Raw genomic sequence first — 23,698 nt, forward strand, 5'->3', positions numbered from 1 at the left:
GTTCTTTAGTTCCAGGCTTCCTGACACTGCTTAATTCTCTCAGTTAACATTCTAAAGGTACTGAGAATTTTTTAAAAAAATAATCCGAACAAATGTATGTAGAAGAATTTTGACTACACACAGGTATAGAGTTCAGTTATTTTTGGTGAAACCTAACTAAAATAATAGTGCTTCTACAAGAAGTACTGCACAAATTTCATAATACTTTTTTTTTTTTCTTCCCCAGCTGATTTGTCATCTTCTAAACATGTTCTGCTCATAAATTATTCCTTGAAAAATTAATTCATGGAAATTATTTACTACATTATTTTAAGTCATCTTTGATTATAATCTGTGAAACCTATAGAACAGCTGCTACTTTCCATGTTACACCTGTGTTTGCTATTTTTGCTCTGTTTGCTATGAAGTCTATAAAACAGCTCAAGAAGAGTGTGATATAAAATACTTCTCAAATCCAGTCATAATGCTTCAATATTTACAGTTTATATAACCTGACTCCCTGAGGACTGAATACAATGGTTTTACAGGATTTCTTTTTTCTGCCATTTACAAGGTCCTCTAATTCCATGTCAATACCTGAATCAGTATCTTCCTTTCCTTCCCTTTTTTTATTTGATGACTCCTCTGTCTCATAACAGAAGTGGCTTCTTTTCTTTCTTTCTACTATTTCCTGTTATATATTTGCTTGTAATAAGCAGTGCCAAACTGTACCTTTGTTCTCTGTCATATACTTAGTTAAAATCTCCTTTCTGGTAAGAATCTTTTCTCTAGCTGTATTACTACAGAATGTGAATGTCTGGGAAGAATTAATGGATTTCATTTTAGATTTATGTCAGACATGCTACATGAATTATCTAATAAGCAGCATTTTTCTCATAATTTGCATTGTAAAATTAAACCTCAAAGAATACCTGTACAAGTCATGTAATAAGCAGCACTATCTGTTTTAGAATAGAAAATTGCACAGTTGTTGACCACAGTTTTTTCTATCTAGGCGAGAATATCCACCACAGATTACTCCAAAAATGTATCTTCTGGAATGGTGTAGGAAAGAAAAGCATCCTCAGCCTGTTTATGAAACTGTGAGTCAAAGAAAATATTTTCAAACCTCTTCCTCTGTCTTGTTTATGAAATTAAGTATTTTAGGACTCAAGATCGTGAGAAATTGTGCTAACCAGTCTAGCACAGTTATTCAGTAAGCAGCTGCAGAAATGGTAATGCACCTATGTATGAAATTAGCAGCTTACTTTACCAGAAAATAAAAATTTAGTACTCAGACCTTCAGTCTGGTTTTGATTCCTGTATTAAAGAAGTTGCTGTAACCACAGGGTCTTATATAGGAATCTGACTGGCTTTTAGGATATAGGACTGACTGACTTTTATTTGTTCTGTGAAATAAAGAATCTGGATGCAGAATGCTTTATCTGTTGTTGCAGGATGTTATAGGTAGGAACTACACTGGACAGAAGGAACTGCGTGGTTAGATGGGATCATTATTTGATATTTTTTTTTTAAGGCAAAAATACTTGCAGTTTGAACAATTTCTTCATACTTTTGGGCTGAAGACAAGAATAACAAAGAACCTTGACAATGTTTTTTGCTCTGTAAATGTCATGACTTCTTTTATACCTCCCTCCCTTTTAATTCTCTTTTTTTCCTCCAGGTTCAAAGACCACTGGATAGGTTATTCTGTTCGGTAGTGACGGTAGCTGAACAAAAATACAGATCAACTCTGTGGTAAGGTACCCCTAATGTTTTTGCAGCTGTATTGTAACATTTTCTGAAGTGTTGTTTAAAACTTGTGATGAAAGTGTACTCCATTTTATTCCAGTTGACTTTGATAAAAGTTGGCTAAAAGCTACAATCTAAAGAAAGGAAGAAAGGATTAAAAATATGAGAATTGAATGTGACAAGAGGAAGGAAGACTTAGCATGATTGAGTAAACCATTCCAGATATTAATTCACTTAGTAGATTAGTCCACAAATTGTGAAGAGAAAGGGGGAAAATAACTGAGCTGGCTCAATTGTCTCTGTGAAGAGTTCAGGAAATAACCAAGGACACTGGAGGAGGTAAAGTCTCCAGCCACTACAGCAGATCCTTTCTCAATAACAGGCTAGGAGAGTCTATATACAGTGGAGCAGAGTACAGTTTAGTGGCTTCGTGGAGATCAGTTTAACTGTTGTTACATCTAGGGCAGCTCTACAGTTTCACTATGGTATTTTATACAGTCATCTATTAACAGTGAAGCTGACTTCAGGCATTTGCACCTAAGTTAAACTTGATTTATATGCAAGGCTAGAGGTTGTCCTTGAACATTGTAAAGGGGAAAAATCCATGTTTTAATGATAACAATTATCATTAAATTATAATATTTCCAAACAGTGAATTTCACATAATCAGTGATTTCAGAATTTCAGTACATAATCCATAGTTCCTCTCAGAAATGAGTGTTTTTATTATTATTATTATTGAGTAGTTCTGGCTTTTGTCAGCACCAGCATACTTGTACATCTACCAGAGATTATATTTGGGCCTTAGTGTTTTTCAAGAAAGTGATCCTTCAAAACTCAGCTAGTTTTGTTTAGTGATCATACTTGCAGAAGTTACCTTTCTGAGCATTGTGACCACTTGAGCCAAACATGCTTTAACTTCATACCTTTGAAATGATTTAAGACACAAGATGTGATAGAAGCAGATTTTCTAGGAATGTTACATCAAGAGTGATGCCTCAACATTGACACCTAGAAAGATACAAATGATTTCTGAAACTGACCTATTTTGTTTTCCTGCTGTGAGTTGACAAAAAATGCTGTTTGTTTCATGGTGTTGCATCAGAGACAGTAAATTGTCTTTTGGCAGCTTGGAGACTTCAGTTTCTACTTTTATCTGTGCTTTGTCTGCTTGCTCTTCAGGGACAAGTCCAAGAAACTAGCTGAACAGGCTGCAGCTATTGTCTGTCTGAGAACACTGGGTGTCCCAGAGGGAAAGCTGGATGAGGGAGAAAATGACTTGATTAACAAACGTAAGAGGGAAGACCAAGATCACTTGAATAACAGAGACCATGGAGAAGATGTCGCTGAGCCTTCCCTTAAAAAAGCTAATTTTATTGAAGAAACTTCTGACATGAATGTGCCTAAGATGCCACGATAGCATGGAAATGAGAGGTTTCATGCCTATGCAGCCACAAAATAGCTCCAATGTTTATATCCTGCTGTTCACATTTAATTTGGATTCTCTTGGAGGCAGATAAATTCCTCAGTTGTGAAAAATGCCAATGAGATGTTTACTGTTCACCACTCACTGTTCCTATGGTGCCTTTCAGATAGGGTAAATTAGCAACTTGATTTTAAAGAACATATAGAAAATTTTCCCAAATAATAATTTTTTAAAATATCGGATATTTTCAAAGCAGTTTTGTCATTGGTTTTATTACTTGTTTTTATTTTTAAAAAGTCCACAATTTTATCAGTAAGAAATGTATGAATATATCATCCGTAAGCAGATGGATTAATTATGGAACTATGTAATTAGAGAAATACTTGTAGCAAAATATAAAGTAGCCAGCTAGACATGGTTTTGTCAAATAAGTTTTATGCATGTCCTGCAAGCTTTATTTGCTTGCATTAACTATCAAGAAAGAGCTTTTTGCAGAGAGAAAGGTTTAGAAATTAAAAAGTAAGCACCAAATAACATTCTTCTTTCATAATTTCTACTACATTTTATCCCTCAGAAATAATGACAGCAGAATTAACCACCTTTTCCTGCTCTTAGATATTACAATTGTGCCTTTCCTATAAGGAGCTGGAGCCAAGTCTTGTATCCATAAATTTGCTGAATGAAGGTACTTTGACCTGTTTTGTTCTTTTGAATGTGGAAGCTCTATTAAAATCTATATGTTTATTACTTGCAATAATGGGCATCCAAATATAGCCCGATGTGTTTGTTCTTGAAATGTGACATAGTTTGCTTCAGAATTTAGCTGTTATTGATACTGGTGGCCTTAATCAAAGGCACGTGTTCTTGTCTTAATTTGCCATCATCATAACTTCCTATTAAGCAAACTAAGTACATGGTATATGCCAAGAGAGGATACAGACCCAGTCTGATTTCATGGCAATCCAGCTGAGCTTGTCTAATTTGCATTGGAGTTTTAAATTCCCAAAAGAATGTCTTCATGGATTAAGAGAATTCAGGGATTTCAGTCATTAACAATTTATTGAAATGGTTTAGTTTTTCTCAATAGGGCGAGGTGTCTTTTGTACAAAGAAATTAAAAATCTAATTAATTTGTGTGTAGTTCATAAATTTTTAATCTTTTTCCTCAAGTAATTGTGCCATCATTAAACCATTCTTTGACAATGGAATGACAATATCTCACCAAATAACTTTCAAAATTGTAAAATTAAATAGATATTTATTCATATTTAAAATGTGTGCTGCCTACATCAGAGTAATTTATAGTAAATCTATACAGTCTTAAGGGTTTTTTCCTTATTTTGTACATTGCATTAAATGCAGGTAAATGTACTTAGATTTTATACAACTTTAGTGTTAGAATTTTACTGTAAGCAGCAGAAGCATTTGTATTAATTTCAGAAGTAGCCATTTGCCTGTTGTGAGTACTATGTAAATATTCTGCTGTTCTGAGGAATATTTGAGGTCATCATGGAATAACAGAACAATTCATTCCCAGGTCCTGCTAGCAGTGAGGCTTGAAAGGTCTAATATCATAGAATCACAGAATGTTTGAGCTTGGAAGGGGCCTCTGGAGATCATCTGGTCCAACCCCTTTTCTCCAAGCAGAGTCAACTAGAGCAAGTTTCCCTGGAGTAGGTCTAGCTGTGTTTTGTGTACCTCCAAGGACTGAGACTCCATGATCTTTCTTGCCAGCCTGTTCCACTGTTTCATCACTTCTTTGGTAAAAAAGTGTTTTTTTTTCTCTTGTGTCTACATGGATTATCCCATGTTTCAGTTTGCACCCCTTGTCTCTTGTCCTGCTACTTAAAAGAATCTGGCTTCATCTCTTGTCATCATTGTCCATCTAAAATTAAAATTGAGCCTTTGGATAAACCCCAGTTATTATAGGTGCTCTCCCTAAATACAGCACAGGCTTGTATGACAGCCATGTCTGTGGGTTGGGGGAAATTCCCATGGATTGGGACTGGCAAACTGTGGAGCTCATGCAATTTCTTTCTTTGCTCATAGGAAAGCCCAAAGAAAAATGACTCAGGAGAAAGTCTGCCACAGTTGATATGAACATCTTTCAGAAAAGAGACAGACTCATTCAGTCTAGGAGCCAAGGCCTTCATAACAGTATTTGTACCTTTCCTTTTTCCTCCTGCTATTTTGTCACATGGTATGAACATGCATCCTTCTTGCTACCTTAGTAAGGTGTAGACTTTTCCCACTGTTTTCTTCCAGCAGTTGACTTAAAATGCAATTCAGACCACATATTTATGGTGAGAGACAAGTGACTCCACCGACAGTTGAGAAAGTTTGTAATTTGGTTTTATGTTGAAGAGCTGAGCAGATTTCTGCAGCAAGCTGGCAATAATCCACCTGGAACTATAATTGAAGATAGATGCCTAAACAGAGGTATGAATATCCTAGCATGTAGATGCTTTACAAGTTGTCTTATGTTACAGAATATGTGCCTTGGTTTGGTTGATGGAGCAAATTGGATCTTACTGGATATATAGTTCTCTATGGGCTGAAACAAATACTGTTAATGCTAGTCTGTGATGCATAGTATTGTGTTTATATTAAACGGGTGCTAAAAGCTGGGGAGGTGTTTTTCTTTTCTAAAAAGTACATGCTTTCAAATTGTTATTGAAATTATATGATTACCAATGCTTACATTTTGTAGGCAGCAGGTGGCAGGACCCGGGGAGCCAAGGAGTTCCTGGCTCTCCGCTTGTGCCACGATTTTCTCAGTGGTGGCAGCTTCAGTGGGTTTACTGGCAGTAAGACCCATCTTTTGACAAGAGGCTTAGCAGTGTAAGTAATAAGAGAAAGAAGGGGTCTCTCTTACCCTAATTTCTCGAGTTCCGGGAGAAAGATGAGAAGTTCACTCGGAGAGGAGGGCTTAGACGGGAGTCTATGCCTGCATTCTCCACCAGATGTAGCGGGAGATGAACTTCGAAGCGGTGATAGGCTCTGAGTGAGGACAGGATCAGTAGGGGACTGGCCTCCCACCAGCACGGCTGCCAACCTGCTTCAGAGTGAGCCCTTTGCCAGTCTCAGGCCCCACCTTTTATTGGCCCTTGATCTTTGAGCATGCGCACTTGGGCCAGCCCTAACTGGGCACAGGTGAGGCTGAGCACCGGCTGAGCTCATTACTCGGCAGGTCTTGCCACCTGCTGCCTACAACATTTACTCCTCTTAATTCATTGCAATAGCTGTACACATTGAGGTTGTTCGTGCTGTAATTATGGATAGCCAGAGCTAGGCCAAACACCATGTGAAAATGAGAGTGAGGAGTCACTCATTTGGAATGAGTATTCACTGCTAAATATAGAAGGGCTGCAAATTTTGGCAAATGGCTAGAAAGCATACCATATTTTATACCCTTGATCGGTGTCAAAAAGAACTACAGAAAGGCTGCAATTGTGTGTGTATGCATATTGATGTCTTGTTTTAATGACTTTGTGTTAAATGCTTTCATTCCTCTTAAATATTACAACTAATGCATGACTTATTTCTTACATTGCTCATTGGATTCATCCCAACTAATCCTACAGGTAGGATGGTTGTATTTACTGCGTGTGTTCCCTTCTCAGCATTAGTTTTGGAGTACTTACTTCAGTCACCAGTGCTTTCCTTCTAGACATTGTTCTATTCACATTAGTTTTAAAAGGAAAACTACACTGTATGAGTTTTTCCCATGCTTCTCTCTTCTGCTGTAGCTTTCATAAACAGAAGGTGGCAGATTTTTATTTTTCAGAAAAATAGGCTGAGTTCTGCAGTATTTTAATGATTCAGCCACTGCACTTCTGCATTCTTGCCACTCTTCAGACATTTATTTATCAATTTAGTTATTACTTTATTTATTTATTTTAGTGTGGTGTGAATGGAATCCTCAGTCAATACCAACCAAATCTGTGCTCAGCTTTAAGTATTTACGTAGTGAAAATGTTTCACTATTAATCCTATGGAATTCAATGAAGCAACTGGGGTTTTTTTCTGTCACAGGGCTACAGCAAGCAAACAAAAAAGCAGCTGTGGTTTGTTTCTTGATACTGAAGCTACAGAAACTGTTCCCAGCAATATCTGGCAGAGTATGATCCATGGGAAGAACTACCTTGTCCTCCCTGTAGCCTACATGTACTCTGCTTACCAGAAACATGTAATGGGAAAGCAAAGATGTTTTTACTAGCCTTTTAGCATGGATGCTCACTGTGGGGCTACCTCCAGGGCCTTGCTGGCTGGAATGCTTTTTGGAATGTCCCAGGCTCTGAGCCCAACCCCACCCTGGAATGTGAGGTTAAATGTTGGCGGCACAAATACAGAGTTTGAATTTCAAAATCCCAGAGTTCCCCAGTACTGCAATTTCAGAAAGCTGGCAAGTGAACCACATGTCAGCTCAGCTGCTCTCTGATTCAAAGAGAAAGCATGCCTTGTGCTGCTGGGGGAGGAGGGGAAGGTAGGATGTCTTCTGTTTTGGTTTGGTTTTTACCTACCCATTATGACCTGCAGAAGGCCTTTCTCCTTAAAGACATCAACTGGCAAGATGGCAAAAGGACTGACACAGGTGTTAGCTAGAAAGAAGTCTTCATTCACAGAAACATTTTTTCACTACTTCTTCAATCAAACTTAAAAGTTTAAAATATTTGAGAGCTGTTTCAATATTAAAAAGGAGTCTGCTTCTATTTGGACTGCAAGTCAAGAAGCTGTGTTGATGAGGTGGCCTGTAAGGATGCAGTTTCTATCTGTACCATAGTGCATCAGGCCAGTGTTTGAGGCTTTTATTCAGTTTCTGATGACAAAGCTGATGAAAAACATTAAAAGCAAGATGCAAAGCCTTTGGTAAGGAGGGAGTGCCTCCTGTGTTGTTGAACAGCAGTTGTCTAGGTCAGGTAAAGAGAAGAACTGATGAGCTCCAGAGGGAGTTTACTCTAGCTATCCTTATTGAAAGGAGTATTAAACTCAGGGCTTTTATGAGAGGATGCTTAAAAAATAGACAACATTTGTGGTGTTCACGTAGCTCACAAATGAAAAATGTAAGAGTTAATGTGAATCTGCCTGTTAAATATCTATTAGATAAATAAATATTCTCCTTTGCTCTGGCATGGTGGGAGAGTTTTCATTTTGCATTTTCAGGATGTTATTGTCTGAGACCCTCTAGTGAGAGTTTACAAAGCACTGTAGAACAAATCTGACACTTGGTTCATTTTAACTTGCTTTTCCTTGATAATCTCCATAAATTTGTCAACTCTTCAGTGTCTCATTGTCTGATATGAAAAAATGAGCTTCTGCTTTAACTGCCTTTAAAAAAATCTTGCTTTGTAATTGTAACTGAAGTGGTTATACTCTTATCTATAGCTGTGAAAATGAATTTTTTGCTTGGTACTCTGCTGCACAGAGCTGACCAAAATGATCTTCAGTCTGTGCCTTTTAGCTCTTTAAAAACTGTATCTACATTTTACCTTTCCTAATAAGATTTTTTGTTGTTGATTTGTAAAATTATTTATGCAGTGTTAGAATGCTGCATGTGCCATGCATGCTTGTATATTTGCCACTGCCTATTCTGTGCACAGGTGTTGGCAAGGATTGTTAGCATTTGGTCATGTCAAACTTCTTGTAACTGAAACTGATAAAATGGTTTCCCTTACTGTGGTAAAGCAAGAGCTACAAAGATACTAATCTAAGAGAGAGTACTTTTTAAATTTTCTTTAATTTCAAGTGTTGGAAAACATCCTTTTGAGCTAGGAAAAAGTAACAGCCTGTAATCAAACTTCACTGGGAAGCTTCTCAGTGACATATGACTTGATTCAGTGCATGCCTATTTACTTTAGAAATTAAATACTGCTATTTTCTCCAAGTTTCTCAGGCAGCAAAGACATGAATGCCACTTAGTACTTTACTGTTTCAGTAGCTTTCACTAGAGTCTTTATAAAGTTTAAAGCAAATTTCTCAGCCATCTGTTTGCTCCAGCTACAAACTCATGAGTGCCTATGAACTATGAACTCATGAGCACCTATGAACCACAAAACCCATGAGATCTTAAGAGTGTTAAAAACAGTATGGGATGATGGTTTCACTTCAGCAGAAGCATGTGTTTATTTCCCCTCTTTGGCATATAATGCTTTTTTTTGTTGTTGTTAATTTTTTTTTTCATTCAGTGTTCATAACATTCAGTGTTGAGATCCTTAGGTGAGAGGGTATGACAGACAGAGTGTTGGCAGGGGCACTGGAATGATATCAGAAAGCTGGAATATTCAGACTGCAGGATTAAGCCAGTAAAACACTAGACAATTAGACCATGATGCCTACCTGTCATATCAGTGCCATGGTAACTCTGGTTCACTGTCTTGCTGCTCTGTGACATTCTCTGATTACATCTAATACCAACTTTTGTATTTTGGTCTCCCTGAGCATGGAAAACAGTTGTAATACTTAGTGTTTGTCACCCTTAGGCTATATAAATACTGCATTATGAGTACTGAATTATTAATTGAGTAAGTTATGTTCTCTCCCATTAACTTTTATCAGTGCACCAAATGTTGCACTGTAGACTGGAAAATCAATGGTAGTTTGCTCACTGGTATAGGTAACCTGCAGTATTGTGACCTAAGATGTTTGCATATCCTATAATGGCAGTAATGTTGGAGTGAAGGGATAAGCAGAGCAAAAAAAAGGAAAACAAGTCACTGACTTCCTTCTGTACAACATTCTGTACAACTTCTGTTCAACATTTAGCCGTAGATTCAGCATTTACCCATTTTCCTCATGTTCATACTCAGTAATTAAGCTCTTGCCATTCTTTGTTAGAGATAAGATGTGCAACACACCATTTATTTAAAATGATGCCCTACACTGTTGCATTATGGAAGCAAAGACAGCTTGAAATATGATGGAGGACAGAATTTCCATTTCATTTCATCTTGTAGAGAGAAACATGTAGAAGACCGATTTGTTCCACCCCCACTTTATTTTTTTTAATGTTTTACTTAGAAAAAAAATAAAGATAAAAAGGGAAATTTTCTAGAAAGGGTTCATATATTTCCATGAAAGGAAGAGCTAACCTCATCCTGCTAAAAATCAACTCTCATCTACTCTTGCCTCTGCTAGACCTCCATTATGCATACTATTTCCCCCTGAGCCCAGCCTGTGAATTCTCTGGATCACCAGGTCAGAGAGAACCTTTCACCCACACAGTTCACTCTTTTCACTTCCCCAGTGCTTTGGAACCCCACATGCACACTCTCATTGTACTGACCTCCTATATGGCCCAACAGAACAGGCACTGGTGATGTTTCTGTGCAAATGCATGTACAAAAAGTGAATGCTACCTTTTACAAATTTTACAGTTATACAGGAGCCAAACCTGATCCTCAAGCTATAAAAACTTTCCCTCTGGGAAAATGAGAGGTATCATAATAGTTGTCTTGTTTTAGGACATTCTAATCCTCTAATTATATCCTTACAAACTAGGTACCTGAGGCAAATGGAAAATGCTTCTGTTCCAAGTCACCTCACCGAAGTCTGTAGTTTATTCCTGCTGGTTATAAAGATAAAAGGGCCTAGAAGCAAACAGGAGGGATATTCATCAGTTTAGTATGTGGTGACACTCCATTTTTTAAGAGGATCACAGAAGGCAACTGCTGTATTTCTACTTGCATTTATAGGTTTGGTTGGCTTTTCTATAACTGTGACTTAAACAGATTTTAACTAAATGCAGCTCAGCCTTCAGAGAAGAAAACTGTCCGTGCCTTTTTAACAGATCAGTTTATTAAGTCTACTCTTCACTCAGGCTGGTGTGGGTTGGGAAGAGAATGTTTCTTTCAAATGATAATCCAGAGTAGTTTCTGCTCAGTTGTTTTCTTAGCCTTGCTAAGCTAAAGTTAGCTTTTGTAAATACCATTCTTTTCTTCCATTGTAATATTTAGATTAGGCATGTCAAGCTGACCAATCTTTTTATGTGAACATAAATAGTCACCTTGTTAATCCCTGAATTTCCATTGCAAGCCTTTCTTGCATTCTTTGACACTTGTATGCAAATTAGCACAGACATTGGTGAGATGAGAAGGTACAGACCAACTGGATCTGCAGTTAACTGATATGCTTCCTGGTGATTCAAGAAATGGAACTGGCAAATGTCTGGCATATTTATATCCATTTTCTGATCTATTTACTGTCTGGTATTTTGTGGACAAGTTTATAATCTTTGCGTAGCAAAGAAAAGCTGCAAATTTTTTTCTGCTAATTGGTAGAGATTAGTCAAGGAGCAATATACAATACTGAGCACAGGTCAACAACGTGTATGTATTATAAATATATCCAGAGTGCATCATGAAGAGCTGTAGTTTAACATAAAACTAGCACCAGGCAGATCTTCCTTGACAAGTGAGGAAGTGGCATGATCTGTCATTAGTTTCCTCCTAACGAGAAACAAGTATCTTCAACCACATCTTTAGACTCCCACACCATTGTGGATATCAAGATGCTAAGATTGGTTTATTTTAAAGGTCATCATGTGAGATCTAACATGCAATTTCTAAACTATAAACAAAAGATTAACTCCACAAAAAGAAAGTGCATATTATCAAAAGGGAGTGAAAATTAACACAACATCTAAAAATAGACTCGAACATTGCTAATGTTTAAGTCATAAAAGAAATAATGCACAGGGTTTGGGTTTATTTGTTGTTGTGAGATGAAGTTCAGGTCTGTGTGGAGTATAGTTTTATTCTCTGTATTATAGAAACATCTGAAGAAGGCCAGGTGTTAAGAGTACACGGAGCTATGAAGAATTTCATGTCTGAGAGAACAAACATGAAAGGCAGGGCAGACAGGATATAACTGTATACAAAGAGGAGAAGGTAGGGAGGAGCACAAAGCTGATTGACCCATTTTTTACAAGAGTAGAGGAGAAGCTGGAGTACATCATTTTGTGCTTTTTGTGTTGTGATAGAAAAAGATGGATGAGGTAAAGGAGCAGGAAGCTGAAGGACTCAGAGTGGACTCGTGTCATAAGACATGGCAGAAAAAAAATTCATATAAAGCATCTTAAAGAATGTGTTGTTGGGTGAACTGGTAAAAAGAATGTTAAAATAGTAGGGCATCTGGAACAGGGATTACATGGAGTAAAATTAATTACCATGTACTTGAGTGCTTTTATTGGTTATTTAGGTACAGTTCTGAGATGCTGGATAATGTCCTAAATTCAGATCTACCCACATATCTACAAATATGGGAAGTAGTGACATACTTTCTTATATAAGAATCTTGATAGGACATTATTAAAAATGGAGCTCAGCATGGTTTCAAGTTTTCACTAGTTGACTATAAATCTTTAGACTGAAATACTTATAAAGGATGAAATGCTGGGTAAATTAAATGGATTAAAGTAACATATTTTGGATCTAAGTTCTCACAAACTTAAAAGCTATTTAGGCAAGGAATTTTGCCTCAAGCCCTTTTCTGTTTGAAATTTTTGAATTGTATGCTTAAGAAAAAGGAACTGGTGTCCAGTGCTTCATGGGGACTGCATGAGATTTTTCATGTAATCTAATTATTCCTGAAAAAAACCCCACATAATTCTTAGAGAAACTCAAATCTACTAAATAGACTGATGCAGGATTAAATGAAACATGTTAAACGCTTTCTTACTTAAATGCATGGAGATATAAGTAAAGCAAGGGACTATCAAAGCTGACTTGACATCTATTCTGAGCTCTTTCATTGAGCTATCCAGGCTCAACAGTAATTTTATCCCATTACATTTCCAGTTCCTCTGTTACCGTAGGAGACTTTGTTACCAAGGCTCGCATAATAGGCTGTGGATCAAACCAAGTTATCAAGTCCTTGCCTCCTGCTTCCTGTCAGAACCTCCATCACTTTATGACATTTCTCTTTTGGGCCAGCAGAGACACATGCTTATAGTTACTTCTATTTTTCAAGTGAATCAGTTCCCTCGTCTTATTTTGGAACCACACAAGTGTTAATGATGGCCCAACAGCAAGGATGGCACCTGGGCAAGAAGGGGTACCTGGAAATGGAGAGTGCCTAAGGAGGGGAAATGGCTCTGCTGAAGCCAGTGTTTATCACCTAGGAAAAGTCAGTACAGCCACATAAGCTTCAGGCCCCAGGAAGTACCTCTTGGCAGCCTCACCTTTGCATTTGTAGATCTTGTTATAAGCAGGGTTCATATTAGTCAAATCTGAATTGCAGTTTTTTGCAACAAATGGTCTCGACAAATAGTGAGAATTGTGGCAATACAGGCCTCCTGAATAAGAACACTTTCCTCTGGGAACCAGTTTGCAAGTTCTGTCATTCCTGAGGGCAGTTAAGACAAATGTTATTTCCAAGTAATTGAAGTTGTATTGTTAAAATACCAGTTAAAATTACTGGCTACTGGCAGAACAGCCAGGCCAAAACAGATCTCAGTGTTGGCTAAACTTCTCAAGTATTCATTGCACCCCTGCAATGAAATCTGCACTGCAAGGGTTCAGTTAGCAACAGCTCTAAGAGCTGCTGCACAGCCAGGCTGGCTGGTCCTGTGTGAGCTGTGCCTACAATGCCTACAGTCTACATGCATTCTCAGTCACATTGAGAGAAATTGGTGGCCCAGTATTTGTATTATTTAATGGTAAAATTGTTGTAGTTCTCATGGGCTACCCATTGATTTTGATGCACATAGCAGCAATGTTTGTCATGGAAATTTCCATTTCTGAGTGTAGATTTTGATTTTAGGGCAGACTATCTTTTAAACCTTAGACATTCCATTGCTGCCTACTTGTTCACAATGTGGATCATGGCAGCTGAGAAACAACTCCATCAAGTGTAGAATCTAAAATTAAATACCTTTTTTTTATCTCTTTTCCACTCCCACTACTGTTTTCTGAAAACTAAGAATATTTTTGAAATAATTGTTGATTCCATAGCACACTTCTAAATGCTTGTCTGTGGAATTAGTGCTTTGGAAAGGGGTTGAAACAGTGACTGTTTAGACTTAAGTCCTCAGCCTATATATCAGATGCAATGTGGCCAGATCAGTTTTACAAATGTGTCCTGTGCAGTCAGTTTTAGAAAAGTAACCCTGATCCATCTCTTCCCACCCCTGCACCCATCCTCTTAAGTTCTGCAAGTACAGCTATGCATACAACTATTTGGCTAAGGCATCTGGGGAACTGACACAGGGTAAAAACAAACCAGCAAAATAGAGTGGGTTTGTTGGCCAGAATTTTTTGATAACCAATACCTACTGCCACCAGAAGAAATGCTGATTAAACACTCCTGTTCCCATATAGGATGACTTTGAACCATGATATATAGTTCCTGGACTATCCACAGCCCCACAGTTCATCCTAGCAGATGCTGTGGATAATGTCTCACTTCTGAATGAAAGATGAAAATAGATACTTTTTCAACACAAAGTGGTAGCTCTAAGTATAGGATAGATACTGGCAACTACAAATGAGCTGAGATGGAAGCTAAGTGGATTATTGCACAGCTAACAGACTAATAGCATTCTTGTACAAACCTGAGTTGTCTTTCCTGGAAGTAAGGCAGCTAAGAGTTGTTTCTTGAAGGTGTTACAGATGCTGTGCCTCTTCTCTGTGCATGTAAGATATCAGCATTTAATATTTGGAGGGAGTTTAGCCTGCAGAAAACAAAAGTTGTAGCAATTCAAAACGTGAATAAATGATCAAATATATTTAATCTTGCAGCAGTTTCTGAGTTAACTGGGTTTAATTGTAAAAGCTTATTTTAAAAATAGAACTGCCTGAGGCTAAACTTTGCAGATCATTAAAATATAAAGACTTTTTTCCAAATAGTCATCAGTTTCTCTCTTTAAAGAAAGTGCTATACAGTTGCCTACTCCTATGATACTCCTCATGTTTCCTAGTGAATTTTCACTTTTCTTCCAAGTCATGGTATTCATTCACTTTGTTTCAGGATATTAATAGCCACGGTAACTAACTGCCAGTGAAAACCTTGTGCAGTCTCTAGAATAACTGGAGCCAACAAAAAGGAGTACTTTTCTTTCATTCCTTTCTTTTGGTTCTCTGATCATTTGCCACAAAAAGCAGATTATTTGGACATAATCAGGTTAGGGAGTGGCTCTATGTGTAGTCAGACTGGGCTGCCTGGATGCAGTCATGTGTAATGTGCTCTGGATGATCCTGGTTTAGTGGGAGAATTGGACTAGATGATATCTGGGAGTCCATTCCAACTCTAATAATTCTGTGACTGGCAACTACAGGTGATATGGAAGAGTCCACCTCTTCATACAGATCAGCTGCACAACTCTGACTGTGTCCTCAAGCTCAGTCATACTCCCTCTTGGATCAAGACAGAGAAAATGGAAACTCCATTTTTAAGATGCCTTGTGATACCAGTTCTTCTTTAAGAAAAAAAGAAAAAAAGAAAAAAAAAAAAAGAATTCCAAATAAATGCTCAGTCTATTGTCCATATAATTTCTGAATTATAAACTTGAAATTGTGATTGCTCTGGACAGGCAAATGAACTTGATCCTTTGCTTCTGAGGGAGGCCAAGATTTGGAGAAATCCTCTCTCCAAATATACTCCAATGTTACACTCCAATGTACTCTAAAGAGTATAAGAGATGGAAAAATGTAAGGGTTCAGGGGAAAGAAGTGAAAGAGAACTTGCTCCAGGATCCACACTAACCTTTCTTCATTACTCTTTAATGCTGTTGCTGAGAAGTTATTCTTCCCTAAACTAATCAGGTGATGACATTTTCTGCAGTATGTCTTCCTGATGAATCTAGGTACTTCTTAGAGCTGCTGAGACAGGTGACAGACAAATTAGACATTATTATCTGTGAACCCTATAATATATATCTGGGAAAGCATATAAACTTTTTGACATTACTCACTCTTGAAATCTAAGGCATACTGGCAAAAATAATACTTGGGTTTTAGCTCCACGTTCTTACCACATCTGTGTAAGCCTAGATAAGTTAAAAGTTACTTTAAAAGGATTTATGCATTTTAGTTCTCATCTGACTCCATATTTTTGTCTATAGATTAAAAAACCACAAACATTTGTAGGACTCCCAAGAGTCATTTCTAAAGGGAAAGATTGGAGAGGGTCAGAGCAAAAAAAAAAATGTCCCTCTGTTCCCTAAAACAAAAGTAAATTATTTGAAATATCTTTCTAGAGATTCTGTACAGGGAGCATATACAGTGGTCAGTATGTGAAAGGTACTCTGGCAGCATTGCTGGGGAGGCAGATAGGACCTGTAAACAGAATAAGCTTTAGGGATTACCTCTTCCCATATGCCAAAATAAGTGCTGTATTATAGGGGGTAATAACTCAGCCCTGTATTCATAAAAGTGGAGAATGAGCAGCTGCTTAACAGTTCTTTTCTGACTGTTACAGAGCCTTTAAAAATCTGTCTGGATTTTTCCCTATAAATGCCTGTATTGTGTTATCTGGTTGGGGTTCAGGCAAACATGGGAAGTTTGTAAATGTATGTGTGGTTATTAAATAGTCTGCATATTTTAATTTTTAATTTTCCAATAAATTTCAAAAGTCAGTAACAAGAAGCTTGTTCATACACAGGGGGTATGCAACTGCAACAGTATCTGGGATAGGAGGGAGAAGGAGGGTAACTCCCTTGGAGACTAAGCAGAGTGTTTGATAATGTGATCTTAACCATGTGTGACCCTTTTTAAGTGGGTATCTCCTTGGTCTTGATAACACAAGTCTGAATTATAAGTGGATGTGGGGTTTATTTGGAAGAAAAGGGTAGCATATTGTGTGCACAGGTAAAATGTCGTCTGAACGATGAATTCTGAAGACATAACATTAAGAGATATGACCCTTTAATTCTGAAATTTTAATAAGAACTGCCTATACCACTCAAGCCCTGTGTAAACAAGCCCAGTTTTGCACATTTAGTAAATGTGCTACAATATGGATTTGCAAAGAACCAGCCAAAAGTGCCTGTTTGCAGGCAAGCAAGTCCCTCAATTCTACTGAGACTATTTAAACACCCCCCCCTATGGCTTACTTTAGACAGTCTTATTAAGAGGACAAGCTTTGTTGCCATCTTTAACACCTTTTTGCATTCTAATAATTTTCTTTTAATTGGTTGCCTAGATAAATAGCAGGAACACCTTGTGCTCAGACAGGATGCCTGCTCTAGTTTGGTGTACACCTTTGTCACTGTCTCAGGTGTGGCAGTAAAATTGCTCATGGTAAAACAGATTAGGGAATTGATGCAGGTTAAAAACCACCTCTTCCCCACATCCCTTCCACCAGCTCACCAGTTGTTCAGGGGCAAAAAGAGAGAAAGAAGAAGGAGCCTGGAGGCCAGGATGATTTAAATGAGCACTGCTGACAAAAGCAGTGTTTATCAGGCTGTGTCCCCATAGGTATTAACTACCTGGCTGACATGGATGTCTGTGACATCAGAGATCTGTTCAAGACTTCCCAGTAGAGCTAATCCAAAGAAGTATAAATCATACCCATACGTTTCAGAAAAAAAATACCTCATCAGTCAAAAGAGGATAATTGCCGTTATGGAAGTGATGTGATGTTTCAGTAGCTGCCTGTGGTGAGCCAGAGTGATCTGCTAAACCTGCAGCATGGAAATTTTTGTGCACATGTACACCTTAGCCTAACCCAGCCAGTATGTGTATTAGTCACATAAAACTGTAGGTAAAAAATTTTTCAACAAGTTTAGCTCTGAAAATGGAAATTTAACTTTCAAATTAAACTTGGAGACCACATTCCACCGAAATATAATGAAAGACTATTAAATTTCTAAGACATTTTGGAAATGAAATCTAGTTTTTTGGAAGTAATTTATCTACTGTAGGCAATATACTCCTTCCACAGCAAAGACCCAAGTCCTACTTCTATGTGTAGCCAAGCTTCATCACAGAGGCACTGCCATAAGAATTTGGTGGTTGTCAGAGTTACTATTCAAGTTAATTGAGAGGAATTTTTGATTTAGTGCTATGTAACTAAAAATCACAAGTTGCCTTTCAAGTTGAATATGTGGGGATTTTTTTAACTTGTAAAATGAAAACAATTTCTTCTTTAACTGCACACAACTCTTCAGTTTTCACCCAGATTTTACTTCACTATCCCATTGTCTCTTTTAACAAGGGACAAAGTCAGTTTACATAGGATAAGAGTCTCAGTATAATCTTCTATTTTTAGAACTGAACTCTTTCCCCACAGCCCTTGAAGACAAAACACTATGTGAGAAGTTGACTACTCTCATCATATTCCAGCTGAGAACAGAAAAGTGCCAGCAACATCACAAATAAGCCTTTTTCTCATGAGACAGACAGCACATTTTTTTCCGACAAACTGTTCCGATGAATTTCCAAACCCTTAGATGTTTATCTGAACTATACCCACATTTTTAAACTTTTTGTAGTTCTTATATCTGAGACTTAAAAATGCATTGTCAGGGCCATGGCTTAGAACAACAATCATCCCCAGCCAATAGTGTTTGTTTTCAGAGTTACTGGTGTGAATTGTGGGGAGAGGAATAAACTGATAAATTGTCTAAGAGCTTTAAAGATTCTCTCTTAGTTGAAGTAATTTTTGGTCTGCTTTTCCTGATGGTTTACTATTGCATATCACTTATTCCTGGCAATGATCCTCTGAGGTGATTATTCTCTGCACTGAATACAAAATATATCTCTGTAACTAAGGTTAACCAGAGAAAATCCTACAGCAAGTGATTCCATAGCCCCATCTTTATCACTTGCAATAAACCTTATTACTTACTTTTTAGACTTTCTCCATTTTTCACTACTCATCTACCTTATTGCATGTTTTCTTCTGAAGTCACTATATGGCAATGTATTCACAGCATTTATCCTTAAGATCTATTCATTCATATACTCACAGATTTTTTTACTGGCATTTGTAAAGAAAATTGATACAATTGCAGTGTTTTAGAGGGTTTCTCTTGATTCATTGCCCCTTGTGGGCATGCACAGCACAGAGACTGCTGTTCTTGCACTTATGACACAAAGCATTTGGCAGCTGTACTAAATTCAGATATCCTTGGTCTTCTGTGCCTATTGCAGCCACTACACCATCCCCAAAGAGTTGTGCTGACACAGCTTTTTGTGGGGCCACATCATGGAACTCAGCAGACCTGAACAATCCCCTCACTCCCCCCAAATAAAGAGTGAAGTTGGGTCAGTTCCCTTGGTTTGGCTCACAGGGTGGTCTCACAAATCCTTGTGACAAAACAGCTGAGCAGATGGCATGCTTCTCTGGTGCAGAGGGAAGGAAGAAACCATATTACCTAACACTTACTAGTACAAACATGCAAACATTAAACTTATTTTTTAGTGCTTATTTTATAGAAGCAATTTACCTTCATGGCTAAGTTGCTGATTTTAAGTGCAAAGGAGTTAAGGAGGGGGTTATGAGACATAGCTGATATAATTTATCATGTAGCCTGAATTAATTTTATTCAAATTGATTAAAATGTTGTTAGAGGAAGCTCTACAATTAATATACTCAGTTGGCATTAACATCAGTCTGACTCACTGGTGTGGATCAATGTGTTGCATCGTTTGCTAATTATTTAATTGCTAAATTAATATCATCTTTGGTTTGTTATCTGGCACAGTAAAGATACATGTTTAAAACAGCAACAAAGATCTTGCATATGGGGTCAGGTCTGGCTTTTCCCTGGATTAGAGTGTGCTCTGGCATTCAGTCAAACTGAACTGATTCCAGTGATTTCTGTACCGTGCCTGGCTTGGGCTGCCTTCTCCTGCAAGTCTTTTAGTCAAAAACCTGTGACTGTGCAGTTCCTGCCCTGCATTCATTCTCTATAGTTTGTGCTTTGATCAAACCTGCAGGTACCCCATATTTTAAAAGCTTTTTGTTTTCTGTTGAAGCAGCAGTTTCATCCTTATCAGTACCGTATTTTTACTGAAACTAGCTGTGTTCAATTGGTACAATTTACTTGGGGGTTGGGGTTTTTGTTTTGTTTTGGTGTGGGTTTTTTGTTTGTTTTTTGGTTTTTTGAGCTGTGCAGAAGGCACAAGAGGAAGGGGCTATATGTAAAGCTCTGTCTTTCACATGTCATTTTTCACCTAATTGCAAGATAGGTGCATAATGAGAGAGCTCTGGAATACACCTCAAAGATGCCTCAGAGAAGTGGCTCTGGGGCATCAGGAGGCAGGTTGTTGGTGAAGAATGTAAGGTAATTATGATGAAGATCCAGGTTCCACCCTGATTTTCAAAGGGAGTTATGGAAGAACTGCTGTTTGAGATGCGTGGGCTACTGCAGTTTATTTTAACTGAAAAGAGAGTGTTCACTGCTTTGCTGCTGAGTCAGTGGCTGGGAGAGGTAACCCCTTCATCCAGCCCAGCAGCCATCCAACCAGGACGTGCATCCATAGCCTCAGAGGCACAGGTGGCAGGCTGAGCTGAAAAAACCTCCTGCTGCCAAAAGAAAGTGATGTCACTCCTACACTGCCCTAGGCAGAAAATTACCACAGCAGAGGTGAGATGTTTCCATCTGGTTTAGTGAGTTAAGTCAGTTCTGAGGGTCAGAGGAGAGAAGGGATGCAGACACCTTCCTTTCTCAAACAGGGAAGTGTTAGAGTGGTGCCAGCTACCTCCCTGCACTTTCACTCTCTTGGTTCCAAGTAAGAGTTTGTAACAAGTCATACCAGGCGATTTGTGACTTTCTGTTGAAAGATGTTACTGTTCCCTTGTCAGAAGCCTTAAATTTAGTGAGGTTTCATCTGTTTAATTTACTACCTGTCATATTAGTGGAACCTAAAGCTAATTATAGTTTAAGTCACTAGACTGTGTTGGTTTGCCACTGACTGCTGGACAGCTGATGGTCCCAGGGGTTCTCTAGGACCTTATATCAAACATGTATAAACCAGAACTAGCTGAGCTCCCTCCCTTGTTCTACTCATGCTGCCATATAATGAGCCCGTTCAGGGAACCAAGACAGAAAATTTCTTTCTTTGGAGAGCTCATTTGTAACTGGCTCAGATCCCTGAGCTGACTTACTGCACTCTGCTCACATCAGCACAAATCACCGAGCAGCTCAGGGTAGGACGGAGGGACAGGCTATGGCAACTCTAAATTAGGTTGGCTTAAGGTGTTACAGAAATACACCCTAAGCTGAAGCAGCAAAAATAGAAAAACTTCCCTTTAAGAAGACTGTTTTTTCTTGAGTGTTGGAGCCACTACTGAGAAACACAGAGAGATTATGTACAAAGGAATTTAAATCCTACATAACTCTAATTGAATTTTTAAGTCATATTTGGGCCATATTAAATATTGAAGAAGACTTCCCAAAAAAGGAACCATTCCCACCCTTTTGTTTAAATACCTGTCATTCTGGTGATTTTATGGGTTAATTAGTTCATTTTCTGAAATGTATTTTTGGGATATTTTCCTTTTAACTACTTCGACCCATAACCTCATGTTCTGAGAGTTACTTAACCTTTGGTCTTGTACAGTTTACTGGCAACTGTTCCTTTCCTTTTAGGATCTTTCTTATTTGTGATTTTCTTAGCAATATAAACCACATATAGCTACTATTTCCTAAGATGAAGCCTCACACAGTGAATTGATGTTTAAATAATGGAAGAGTTTTAGATATTTCACAAAGTTATTGGCAGCAGGAACACTACTGTACATTAATACCAAACGTTTGACATCATTTACTGTAATAAGAATTGTAATCCCAGATTCAAATCATATTAAAAGACAGATCAAATTTATTTTCTAACTAAGGAACTGCTGTAGGAAAGAGTTAACATTGCTTGGATATACTATATATATGAGGTTCTATGCCTTAACAAGTTTGGATTTCTTTCAAGTTTTACTCTAACAGTAATATTTCTTAGCTTATAGTTTTTTCTACTCTAATGTTAAAGCTTTATTTTAAACTTTTACAGTCAGTTTTTTAACAGCCTAGTAATAATTTGTCAGGGCATTCCCAATGAGAAAGAGTTGAGGAAATCCAGTAAGATTGGTTTGAGTACTCTGAAGGTATATAAATACAATGTTGAAACTATTTTTAGTTTGATCTTTTGTCTGATTCACTGGTACATACCAATGGTTTTGTGCTAAGCATATTCAGAGTCTAGTAGCCAGTTGAACTGGGTTTACAACTTCAGAAGCTGCTAGACAAGTAACTTTCATGTACTGTCTTGACTGGAAAAAGATTTATTTCCAGTTTATGGTCAGACTGTAGCAGACACACCCTTGCCTTTGTGATAATAAATATGAAGCAGTATTCTGTGATATGGATCTTATATATTGACTTTTTTTTGAAAGTGCTACTGTAAAAATTTTAAAAGGTGAAACTTTAGGCAAGCCATTTCCCATTTGGTGCATTAGAAGGTTTTTCCTTCTAATTTTTCTTGAACAACTGTATAAGCCCAGAGGATTAGGGTCAGCTTGCAGGAGAGCACCAAGAAGAGCAGCTGTTGTTCTCTTTAGCATTTTTTTGCTGAGCAAAAAGCATCTCAAAGTGTTCAGGACAGCTTAATGTTACTACATGCTAAAAAAGTCATGCAATTACAATGATTGTGGGTATATACAGTCCTGCTGACTACTTCCTGCTGAATCCCTGCCCAGCAGAAACCACTTCATGGCTGATTGATTGTCTCTTCTTTTTTAATTGAGCAAAACTGGAGAAGTGTATGTTTTAATTCAAATGGAAACTGAGTAGTAGATTTCAGAGACTCTGCCTTTTGTCTGTAAGTACATTTAGTCCAGCAAAATAGTTTATTAACTGAATGAAAAAATTTTCATGAAAGTACTAGTGCCTCCCTGTATTTCATAATTTTATGGTAGTTTATAAATATTACTTTTTTTTCATGTACCTTAGTTCCATCTTCCTCTTTAGAAACTGGACATTTTGGAGGTTTTGTGGGTTCATTAATTCCTTTTTCAGCTGAATTCTGAGATATTTTCATTTTAACTGCTTCAACCCATAACCTCCTTCTATAAAAGAAACTCACCTAAATTTAGTATTACTTCTATGCACACTATTGCTAAACCAAATTATTCCTCAGGATCCTCCTCTCAAGTAAAATATTTTTTACCTGTTTGAGAAAATGTTTGGGGCTGTTCAGCTGCCAACTGAGCAAGACTTGGAAAATGGGCATGTTTAGTTTTACTTAAGTTGGAAATAGGCTGATACCATCCTGGTATCCATAATCACCTGCTAGTGCACCATGAATACCTATTTACATGGACTGTGTTGCAGTCATACCACTGTCATCTTATAAAAATTATTCCTCTGTTGTCCCACTTGAGATTTCAGTCTGGTGCTCTCTATTCTTGCTGCCTCAATGGCTGACCAGGTAAGGACTTGTATATATAGCACCTATTTCCATCAGCTTCTTTGCTGTGGTTCTGTGGAAGGCACTGTCAGTGGTGGCTACACATAAGTGTATTTACTTATCTCTTTACATTATTCTCTTTTTATAACATCTTCCTCTTCTAGATGTTTACACTAAAACACTTATATCTACTGTCTGCCTAT

The 23,698-nt window shown here is 37.7% G+C and overlaps 1 protein-coding gene and 1 long non-coding RNA gene across 8 annotated transcripts in view; one reads left to right on the forward strand and one right to left on the reverse strand.

Annotated features, from left to right (window-relative positions):
- Positions 1–23,698, forward strand: part of DUS2 (dihydrouridine synthase 2) — a 43,432-nt gene that overhangs the window by 13,950 nt on the left and 5,784 nt on the right. For 3 of the 7 annotated variants that reach the window (XM_071756967.1, XM_071756969.1, XM_071756968.1), the window contains 3 exons: positions 995–1,082; positions 1,664–1,737; positions 2,914–5,018. In XM_071756967.1, coding sequence (XP_071613068.1) covers positions 995–1,082; positions 1,664–1,737; positions 2,914–3,151 — 400 coding nt within the window. In that variant the 3' untranslated portion in view covers positions 3,152–5,018. Of the gene's footprint in view, positions 1–994; positions 1,083–1,663; positions 1,738–2,913; positions 5,019–5,522; positions 5,782–23,698 lie in introns of those variants that run through there. The other 4 variants (XM_071756970.1, XM_071756971.1, XR_011728524.1 and 1 more) reach the window with 3 other exon arrangements.
- Positions 1–23,698, reverse strand: part of LOC139802133 (uncharacterized) — a 35,929-nt gene that overhangs the window by 5,392 nt on the left and 6,839 nt on the right. Inside the window, exons 3-4 of the long non-coding RNA XR_011728525.1 lie at positions 14,705–14,824; positions 10,658–10,742 (exon numbers count right to left, since the gene is read on the reverse strand). This is a non-coding gene — a long non-coding RNA (uncharacterized lncRNA). The remainder of the gene's footprint in view (positions 1–10,657; positions 10,743–14,704; positions 14,825–23,698) is intronic.

Source organism: Heliangelus exortis, chromosome 13 (assembly GCF_036169615.1).
Source record: "Heliangelus exortis chromosome 13, bHelExo1.hap1, whole genome shotgun sequence".
NCBI classification, from domain to species: Eukaryota; Metazoa; Chordata; class Aves; order Apodiformes; family Trochilidae; genus Heliangelus; species Heliangelus exortis.